This window comes from Hevea brasiliensis, chromosome 3, assembly GCF_030052815.1.
Source record: "Hevea brasiliensis isolate MT/VB/25A 57/8 chromosome 3, ASM3005281v1, whole genome shotgun sequence".
NCBI classification, from domain to species: Eukaryota; Viridiplantae; Streptophyta; class Magnoliopsida; order Malpighiales; family Euphorbiaceae; genus Hevea; species Hevea brasiliensis.
Genome location: NC_079495.1, coordinates 105,305,917 through 105,317,214, shown reverse-complemented (window position 1 = coordinate 105,317,214; position 11,298 = coordinate 105,305,917). Strand labels below are relative to the sequence as shown.

Here is an 11,298-nt window from a genome sequence, read left to right as displayed (position 1 = left end):
GTATTCTACGGGATCATGTTATACCTTACAGAGGGGTAATGTGTGACAGTTGTAGTGCTGGTCATTATGCTTTGGATTTTTGTAGGCTGAGGGGTAAATATTTTGGTGCCATTTTAATTTTTGGCTGATGGGTATTTATTTGGAAGCTCTTAATTTGTCTTCTTCCATGAAAATTTCAATTTCTTTTATAATCTTGGATTTATTGATTGTGCTTTTGGTTTATGAATTCAAGCATATTTGTTGACATTCTCTTCTCTTTTCTTTACGTCCTAGATTTTCTTCTATATTCTTACCTTCATTACCTTATTCACAATTGCCCTTCAAGCCTCTTTACAGTGCAAAACCAAAGTCTGCATTAGCGTCGACCATTGCAATTTGGTCCTTTCTCCAATTCATTGATTTTTGTTGAGTTTTGGATTTCAATTGTTGATATTTGATTTTGGATTTGTTGAATATTTATTTATTGATTTTGGATTTAGATTCACTGGTTTAAAGTTTCAATTAATGGGATTTTGATGCTTGAATATATTTTGTATTCTTTGATGTGCATTTTTATTTTTTTATTTTGGATATCTCTTAAATTTCTATTATTTTTTGGGTTTCAGGGGGGAGAGAGAGAGAGAGAATTGAGAGAGAGAGAGAAGAGAGAGAGGTAAAAAGTGAGAGTGAGAGAGAGAAAGAAAAATAGAAGGAGTACAAAACCAAGAGAGAGAGAGAAAAGAGATTTCAATGTAAGAAATGATAATTAAGTAATTTTATTTATAAAATGATGTCAGGTCAGCATATTAACATAAAAACTGTAATATCTAGTAACAATTGAAATTGAATAACTTTAAAAAACAATTAAAATTGAATAATTTTGTTGAAATAACCTATAAAATTGAGTGGCATTCAGTGAAAATTACCCGTCATTTCTTATTGGCATATTATAGAGATATATCACGTGAATAGTCATGCGATTTTGAATATTTAGCTGCTGCATCTAGGAGAAGGTGGGCCACAATACCACATCTCTATAATTCAGCGTGTTTACAATATAACCTTTTTTTTATATATATATATATAAACTTGAATGTAAATTACCCAGTAACTGCAATTACCAAGTAATCTGTCATTACACGTCAACCAAGAAAGAGTTTCAAGAAAGCATCAAAAGATAAATAATAAAACAGCACAAAATTGCAGCATAATTCGTAGATAAGGCGTCGAAAATGGATGAAAAGTGAACAATGCCCTTGGTACTTTTCTTGACTCACAACATTGGCTGTTTCGACTAATGATCCAAGTCATTGAACATTTCAATCTTAACTTCTAGAGGCTTGTTTTTCCTTTGCCTTTTGAATCTTCAAGACCTTTTTCACAATCTTTTGTTCTTCAACCAAAAAGGCTCGAATAATCCTTTCTCTAACAGCGCCACCGGACAGTAGTCCACCATGAGTCTGGTTCACAGTTCTCCTGTTTCGTGCCAATCTTGACCTCTTATATTCAGCAGGTGTCAAGTGCGGAATCCCTTGAATCCTCTTGCCAGTAACAGGGCACTTCGGACCACTAGCTCTGTTCTTTGTGGTCGGGTGCACCAATTTTCTTCCAGGGGTTTTGACGACCCGGTGCTGGTTCGATTTGGCGGCATTACTGTGCCGTTTCCGATATGTCAGTCTCTGAACCATTTTTTACTTCTCTTTCTCACCTGGGATTTTGAGGGTGGGAGCTGCTTGCTAAAGCAGAGAAGGGAGTGTTAACAATATAACTTGAGCTCAAAACTCTATTATTGGGCTTTTTTTTTTTTTATCCCTCTTCTTCTTTGTCTCTAGTCAGGGTCGGTTCGAATTTCTATACTTTGCTCATTTTTATAATTGAATCTAAATCAAGATATATTTATTTATATAATTTTTAATTTATATGAAAATCATAAAAATTAATTCAGATCAAGACGGATCCATCATCATTACATATTTTCATATTTATAACTGAATTTTCCAAAAGCATTTTATAGAAAATTTTTCAAAATAATGGCACAATTTATTTTATTTTAATTTTCATGATTTGTCATGATAACAACTTTTAATTAATACATTTTTAACATCATCACTTCATCTACCAGACTTTTTGTGTATTTGCTATTCATAAAATATATTTAGCGTAGGCTTTAGTTGATTATGTCTTCAGTTGATTTGTTCTCTGTGACGCCTTCCTCGTTGAAGACTAAGTACATTGTTATCCCTTCATAATTTCATTTAATCTTTATTTATATAAATTAATTAATTAATTAATATTAATTTATATTATATTATTATAAATAAATAGATATAGATTATATATATAACACCCCTAATTTTTAAATTTATTATTTTATGGATAAATATTAATATTTTATTTTATTTAAATTTTAGAAATTATTTGAAATTTTTTTCGAATTTTTGAAATTGGGTTTGATTTCTCGAAAATATAAAACTTTAATGATTTTTAAAAATTAATTTAAATACCATGTGGCAAAACTAAAAATATATTTGGAGTCTACGAATTTTTCTGAGTTTTCTGAAATTTTTTTTGAAATTTTTGGACCTCGTTTTCGGTCCCAAGGCATAGTAAAAATTCAAAATTTTGTATCTTGAATCGGACCAGCTGAATCGAAAAAGACTGGATCGGACCGGCCCTTTTCTTTTTCTTCTTTCTTCTCCCTCACGCGACCGACCTCTTTTCCTTCGCTTCCCGTTTTCTCTCTCCCCCCTCACCCCTAGGCTGCGCCGACGCCACTCAGCCTTCCCCACCTCGCTGGCGCACTGCCCCACCACCTCCCCACGGCCAGCCGAAGCTCCAAGCGGCCGGAAAATGAGCGCGAAGACCACCAGACGCGCGCGCGCCGTTTCAACTTTCCGGCCGAAATTCGGCCTATCCGGCCACCAATTGGGTGGGGTCTTGTGTCAAACACCATCTACACCTCGAAAGCTTTTCATAGACACCAAGAACACCAAAATCCATTGAGCTGGTTGTCCAATTTTTGTCCATGAAGTTTTAGCCCATTTCAATTTTTGGGCTAGATTTCTCGCAAACTGTGAACCCCACGAGGAAACCGAGAGTACCAGAGCGCTCCACTCGTCGAGAGCTTCGCGGCAATATAAATTTCAAAATTTTTCGACACTATTTTTCGGTGGATCCCACGAAATTTTGCAGTATTTTTTCGAGCATCAAATGAGCTTAGAAAATTTCGTAAAAAATTTTATACTAACCCCCGTGTTGTGGGCTTCGTGTAGGTACCTTCAATTCGTGGAAATTCGACAGTTGTCCAGGTCTGTGAATTTCCGGCCAGACAGACCGGCTACAGAAAAAGTCTTGGAATTGGATCGAGATTTTGGCTACCCCACCGTTGTCAGACGCCCCGAGCGCGTTCCGGAGATCAGAATCGGCATAGGTAAACCCGAACCTTACTTTTTCGTAATTTTCTAGTGCTTAAATGGGATTAAAAATTCATAAAATATTCGTGGCAGCTCAGAAAATTATTATTCTTTTTACATTAGCCTAGTAATATTGCTAAGGACTGCGGGGCAGAGTTTTAGAATTTTTAGAGTTTATTTGGGTAGTTTTTAGAAAAATGGTCAATTATAAGGACTAAATTGTAATTTTACATATTGTGATTGATGACTGTTTGGATGGGCCCAGGAGGGGCTGTGTGATGTGATTGAGTTGTGGGTGTATGGTTTGTGGATATAGAAGTGCGTTTTGAGCCCTTTTGCACGTTGGGTAGGTCCTAGGTATAGGGGAGACTCTGCCGGATTTTCGGCACGATTTAGAACGTATTTGGTCTTTTCTTAGTTTGTATTGAGTTAATTATATTAAATAATTATAATAAAATTTTCAGGTGAACCGGGATAGCCTTCTTCCTCCGCCCAGCCGCCATAGTGATTGCTATCAAGTCTGTGAGTAAAATATTAATTTTAATTGTAATTTCGATATTATTATATGTTCAAGCATGCCCATGCATCACTTATATATATATATATATATATATATATATATATATATATATATATATATATATATATATATATATATATATATATATATATATATCTATGTAGTTAAACTCTAGGCATGTTTTATGTTGCATTCACAACTGTTAAAGTGCCATGGATGTTGTTGTGGTAATTTGGGGCAGTGTGCGTGTGTTGGCGTGCGTGTGATGTGGTGTTGGCTATGGATAGGACAGGTAGACACGGCTTGAGATCTTCGTTGGGACCTGGTCCTTTAGTGTAAACACGGCTTGAGATCTTTGCTGGGACCTGGTCCTTCGGGGTAAACACGGCTTGAGTTCTTCGCTGGGACCTTAATTTGGTTTATTAAGCGAAAGTCCGGATTGAGTTCTTCGCTGGCACATGTTGGATTAAAGAGAGCTGTATAGGGGATCAGCTCCCATATATTTATAATTTGACATTACTGGGTGTGTGAGTGCTCCAAATTACCTTTTTGCTGTTATGATGTGAAAATATTGCTGATGTTGCATTTCACTCTACAGGGTGCATTAGCTTTAGATAGTTATAGAGATTATGATTAAAATTGATATTTTACTCTCTGAGTCAAACGCTCACTCCTGTTCATTATTTTTTAGGCTACAGTAGGATTTTTGTTGTGGTTAACCTGCTTTTCTCTTTCGTAGGTTGTTTATTAATGTTTGTTTAATTCTGTTAACTCCTAGAATTTTCACATGTGTTAGACATATTTATTTAATTTGGGTCTGTAATATAAATTGTCATGTTGGACCTGTAAACTTATTACTATATGCATGTTTGTTGGACTGGATGAGGGAGCTGAGCTCCCATTTATTTTTATGTTGTTATGAGTATGTGGAGGGTGAGCTAAGCTCCCCAATTGATTATATATTATGTTTACTGGTCGGGTGAGTAAAAAACTCCCCGTTTAAAGATCCACTTTATGGCCGGACTCTGTCCGGTTAAATTCTTGAAATTGGGCCCAAATGGGCCTTAGAGTTGGGTTAAGGAATAGTTAGGCTTACTATGGGCCTCGGGGGCTTTAGGCTGGCCCAGGTCCTAGTACCGGTCCGGCCCATGGGTTGGGTTGTGACAAATGTGGTATCAGAGCTTAGGCTCCATATTCATAGGGAATAATTGTCTAAAGTGTTGGGAAGAGTCTACTAGGAGTTACATGCAGAAAATAGGGTTCACATTCATCTTGCATTGTCATCTTTGCTTCTAGTTTCTGCTTCATATAATTATGTATATAAATATGAGTCTATAGAGTTGTGTAACATGCTGTTTTGAATTTTGTGGGCTAATGCTGCTGAATTTCAGGAAAATGTGTAGAAGCAGGAGAGCTGCCACTGCACCAGAACTAGATGTGCCTGACGAGGTGTCAGCACAGGATGAGGCGCCTGCCCCGAGGAGGCGGGGTAGGAGGCCTAGAGCTGCTCAGGTAGAAGGCAGCTGCCACCAGTTCAGGATCAGTCTTTTATGGCATAGGGTCCCATGGACCCAATGGCAGCTACTCTAGCTGGGTTGCAGAGAACCATTGATATGATGGCACAGTATATGGTCCACCCTCCACAGCAGCAGCAGTCCATCGCACCAAGAGGGGAACCTTACAAACAGATAATCAATTTTAAGAAGTTAGTGCCTAGTATTTATGATGTGTCAGACGATGCATATCCGTTTTTGAATTCCTGCAGACAGGCAAGAACACAGTTATAGTTGACTGATAGAAGACTTATAGAGTGTATACAGTACGTCATGGGGCCTATGCCTAGACAATGGATGAATGACTACATATTACCTCGGATGGAGGGTTTGTCGTGGACTCAGTTTATGGAACTTTTCATCAACCGGTTTGTACCAGAAAGTTTCAAAGATCAAAAGTAGTGGGCCTTTGAGGCCTTAAGGCAGAATGGCAGGTCTGTAAATGAGTATGCTATAGAATTTCTGGAATTGAGCAGGTATGCCTCTATAGCAGTAGCTACAGAAACTATGAAGGTGAAGAGGTTCCTAAAAGGGCTTGACAGGAGGTATGCAAACCTGGCTATGATGTCTGATCAGTCTTTTGATGTGGTGGTTGATCGAGCTAGACAGACTGAGATTAGCTACACCAGAGATGACAGTGGAAGAGCAAAGAAAAATAGAGCAGAGGGTTCTTCAGGTGTTCCTCACATGGGTGCTCCGGATAGCGAAGGCCAGAGTAATTACAGAGGAAGAAGTAGGAACAAGAAGAGTGGTTTTAAACACAAATCTCGAGGATTCAGACCAGGGTATAGATCCAGCAGTGGTCATAGTTCGAGATACAATAGTTCTGGATCTGGTTCAGGATCCTCCTTTACACCTTGTGCACAGTGTGGAAGAGGACATTCAGGACCTTGTATGATAGGTTCAGGAGTATGCTTCAGATGTGGCCAACAAGGTCACTTTCCTAGAGAATGCCCCGTGTTCAGCTAGCCACAGATGGGGTCACAAGGTTCTATTGCAAATATTCCTCGTCAGTTGCATCCTGGTGCTTCCGGCCTAGTGACGATCGATTCGATGGCCAACAAGGCCGAGGAAAAGGAGGCGGTCAGAGGTAGAGTCGATGCTCGGTGTTACGCCACCCAGGGAAGGGGTCAAGCTCGAGTTTTCACCCTGACCCACCAGGATGCTCAGGTTTCCAATGCAGTTGTGGCAGGTATTCTTCTAGTCTATTCCTATGAGGCTCGTGTTTTGATAGATCCGGGTGCTACGCACTCATTTGTCTCCCCAGCGTTTGCCATGTGATTGGGTAGGAACCTTACAACTTTAGAATGCCCTTTGTCTGTAGCTACCCCGCTTAGTGACAACATAGAAGTAGATATGGTTTTTCCGGGTAGCCCAGTAGTAGTGGATAGAAAGATCCTCCCAGTAGACTTGGTTCCTATACCAGTAATAGATTTTGATGTAATTTTAGGGATGGATTGTTTGGCAACTCATTATGCCACTTTAGACTGTAGGAACAAAAAGGTGTATTTCCACATACCTGGTGTGGAAGAGTTTAGCTTTGATGGTGACAGGAGCGTGGCTCCATATAATTTGGTGTCAGCAATTAATGCTAGAAAAATGTTGAGGCGTGGATGTCAAGGGTATTTGGCATTGGTAAGAGATACATCTGTAGAAGGTGTCAACATGAAAAATGTTCCTATTGTCAGAGAATTCATGGATGTCTTCCCTGAGGAGCTTCCAGGGCTGCCACCAGGAAGGGAAATAGAGTTCTGCATTGATGTTGTTCCTAGTACAAACCCCATATCAATGCCGCCGTACAGGATGGCAACAGCAGAATTGAAAGAGCTAAAGGAACAATTACAGGAGCTTTTGGACAAGGGTTTCATACGTCCGAGCACTTCACCCTGGGGCGCTCCTGTTCTATTTGTGAGAAAGAAAGATGGGTTCTTGAGGTTGTGTATTGACTATAGACAGCTAAAGAAGGTGACTGTGAAGAACAAGTATCCACTTCCTCAGATCGATGATTTGTTTGATCAGCTCCAAGGAGCTAGATTCTTTTCCAAGATAGACCTGCGATTAGGTTACCATCAGTTGAGAATCAGGAATGAGGATGTGTCCAAAACAGCCTTCAGAACAAGATATGGTCATTATGAGTTCTTGGTGATGTCTTTTGGACTCACTAATGCACTAGCAGCCTTCATGGACTTGGTGAATAGGGTGTTCAGGCCATTCCTGGGTCATTTTGTCATCGTATTCATAGATGATTGTCGACACCATATTTTGACCGATCTCCAAAATCAATAAACTTTGAAGCCGATCCCCAACCCAGTTTCCTAACCAGCCACTCACATTTCCGATCTCCCCCAAAAGGAATTGAATAAATACCAAGTCCTCATTTTATATAGAATTCCTACCAATCTCTCAAGCTAATTGTCAAGTCCCCTAATCAGCTAATTATATTTCCGATCTCACTGGTCAAACAAGATTGAACCCTCGTACCACCAGTCTTATTGCGGATCTCTTTTTTTTTTTTTTAAAAAGGTGGGAATAATAGAGCTAAGGTTTTGGTCCGGTTTAATGAGGATTCCGATCTTAAGTGTTCAAGTCAAATTTCCAATTTTAATCAAGTCCCGTTCAACATTTTTTTTCCTACCGATCTCATGCTTATTGTGTTTTCTGATCTCTTACGCTTAGATTAATAATTGCATTTAGTTCTTGTTTTGCTATGCTCAGACAATCAAATACTTAGGCAATTCAGAGATTTTCCAATCACATCCAATCATTGAATAAAGAGCGATTTCATTTCATACCAACATTTGTACAAGTCATTCGGCTGAGGGATCACCCCCAACCTGATCTACATTTTGCTCATTTTCTCTCTCACCCACGGCCTCCTCTTCGCTTTCCTCTTCATCTCGAGGAGCCAGGTCTACCATCCAAGTGAAATTCTCCTCGGGATATCGCTTCCTGAGCTCGGCCAAGAGATCCCTATGAGCACTCACATAAGCGCTGGCCTCCCTTGTCATCGCTTCCTCCTCTTTGGCTTTAAGTTCCTCGGTAAGGTGGGCGACTTCACCGGCTCGGAGCGCCTAAACTTCCTCGAGAATATGATCTCGCTCGGCCAGAACTTGAGTTTGCTCGGCCAGCTTATCTTCATAGAACTTCGACCGCCCCTCAAGATCAGATATGTAGTTCTGAGCTGATGACAGTTGGGATCAGAGAGAAGTCACCTCATGACCCGCCTTCTCGAGCTCCTACCTCATGCGGTGAACCTTCTCCCGGACAATGTGCTGGTTCACCAAGCACTCTACGTTCAGGCTCATAGATCGGGTTAGGATGTCATCAGGACTGTCCGAAGACAGCCTATCCCGATCCTCCCGGAGGCAGATGGAAGACCCCAAGACTTTAGCAAAGCCCGGATTCTCTCTGACCGTTCGAGTCTTCTCTAGTGAATTGAGCAGTACTTGAGCGCCGCAGGAAAGGGGCCTCACTTGTGGTTGGGAAGGACCCCCTTCCGCACTCGAAGCGGCTGGAGGAGGCGGGGGCGGCTCTTCTTGGTGAGGAGGAGACCGAACCATTTCCATGACGGGCGGCCCCGAGGGTTGAGATGAGCCTCCTTGTATCTCCCCAGGTTCATGGCCGGGTGTTTGAAGTAGCTCCGAACGCTTCATCTCTTTCACCTTCCGAGAGATCTCCCTCTTCCGCTTCCGGCTCTCCTTAGAAGTCTCGCCGCTTGCCATACCTGCATAGAGAATAGGTCAGTGAGATCGCTAAGGCCTAAGATTAGAGATTACAGAAAATACCCAGGCCGAGGTCAGAGAGTTGGAGCCCGCGATCTTCGTCGGTGATCAGCTGCATCGTCCAATGATGCAGTTCGGCTGTCACTGCATCCAAACAAGAAAACTTCTCCCTAGCCGCTTGATCTTTCAATTCCATCACCACGGCTCCCTCTTCCCTATTCAGGGCGAGATGCTTTGGATGCGAAGGGCGGATGTAGCCCGGCTTGAGGAAGCCCTCGGCCGTTTAAATTTGCTCCTCGTAATAAAGCGATTCTTCAAATTCTTCAAGGAGGAAGCAGATTGGTAAAGAGCCATGGCGAGACTTTGCTGGAAGAACCGATGCTAAATCGTCCTTTCGGCGGGTCAGCCTATGTAGTTCGGCAAATACTTTAGCTATAGGATGGAGTCCCTTGGCACGGCAGAGCCCCCTAAAAGCCACCAGGATCCGCCACGAGTTCGGGTGAACTTGGGCGATGCACACTTGGTGAAATTTTAAGACCTCCTTAAAAGAAATCGTCTAGAGGGAACCGCAGACCGGCTTTTAATTGTTCTTCGTAGACCATGATCATATCATTTTCTTCGAAGAAGTGATCGGCATGAAGATCGCCGTGGCACTTAATTAGCTCGTACGAATCAGGCCGAATGTTGTATTCTTGGCTAAACGATTGTAGGTCGGTTTCCTGAAGCATCGACGGTAGCTCGTCCATAGGAAGACTTTCCCTCCCTGAAGAATGTACATGCCTTGAAGGTTCTGCTAGCTCCTGAACTGGAACAGAGGCCCTAGGAGGTTCAGGTTGCACACTTGGTCCGACCACCTCCGCTTCGTCGGACGACCATGAAACATGGACAGAAGAAGGGCTCGCCACTCTCTGACCTTCGACGCCGTTCATTCTCAAAGAAAAGGAGAAATTTAAGCTAAAAGAAAGATCAAAACCCTTACCGGAGCTTGATCGGTGTCGGAAGAACTTGAGAAAACGAGAGGATTCTGAAGTAGTTTGCGAAGAGGTTGAAAATGACATAAAGTAGCGAATGGCTGACCCCTCCCGTATTTATACCCGTCCGAGCATTTAATGCTCACTTTGTCCCAGGTGGTGCATCGGTTAACGGGATTCGCCAGCTGTTTCTGACATTTCCCAAAATATTCCAGGAATTTCACAAAGAGAGCGGCTAGTTAGGGATCGACGGGTTGAAAGGGATATTTTGAATTACAGATCGGTCAAGGACCATTCAGTTAAGAATCAGATCGGATAAGTACTTCAGAGATCGAAAGCAACAATAATAAAATATTAACTGTCAAAATAAATTTTATTTCCAAAAGTCAGATTACATCATTTGGGCGATCCCAGGAGATTGGACTACATTTCCAAAAGTCAGATTACATCATTTGGGCGATCTCAAGAGATCGGATTACATTTAAGGACCTGACTACATCAGAAAGCCGATCTCTAGCGATCAGCGGAACATCCCATCTAAAGGGCCTATGTCAAAGCCCAGGTTGTGACTGATCCAAAGGATGTGTTCGACCAAAAGACCGGCCGACAACATCAGCTTAGATAGGGGTAACTACGACTCTCATGAGAATGAGAGAGATCGTCACCAAGCCGCTGTTGGAACACCCAGTGTGGAGGAAAGTCGCTGTCGGAACACCCAATGCGGTGAGAAGCCGAATAAACTTGGAAGGGCAATCGCCAAGGGTCGGCGGAACATTAGCAGTTTTCTCGGCCGAAATCAGTTCGCCGGTTATACCGATCAAACAACTCAAGATCGGTACGATCAAGGTCCTCGACACGGATCGGTTAGTTAGTCCAGTTCTCTCACCATCATCAGATAAGGTCATCATAATTCCTTGATCACTGGGATCGTAAATTTTCAGTTGGGGAATATAGAGGTCCATCGGAAAAGGATCAAAAGCCACAATCGTGGCCGGAACTTCTGCCGGAGCAGCTAGAACTGGAAAGTAAGAAGGAAGAGAGGAAAATCGAATGAGGAAAGTCTCTTCCGTCAGGGGTATATATAGGGGGAAATCGGGCATTTATTGCGAAGCAGGAAACGAAGCGGACGCTTCGGGAAAC

The 11,298-nt window shown here is 41.7% G+C and overlaps 1 protein-coding gene across 1 annotated transcript; it reads right to left on the bottom strand.

The window, feature by feature from the left end:
* Window positions 1-1,028: 1,028 nt before the first annotated feature.
* Window positions 1,029-1,745, bottom strand: LOC110651298 (60S ribosomal protein L34-like). The gene has a single exon (XM_021806591.2). The coding sequence runs from the start codon at window positions 1,665-1,667 to the stop codon at window positions 1,305-1,307; it is 363 nt and encodes a 120-aa protein (XP_021662283.2). The 5' UTR covers window positions 1,668-1,745; the 3' UTR covers window positions 1,029-1,304.
* Between the last annotated feature and the right edge of the window lie 9,553 nt (window positions 1,746-11,298).

What these genes read in the sequence shown, in the direction of transcription:
- LOC110651298 (XM_021806591.2), bottom strand. Translation starts at nt 1,667, where the DNA reads ATGGTTCAGAGACTGACATATCGGAAACGGCACAGTAATGCCGCCAAA.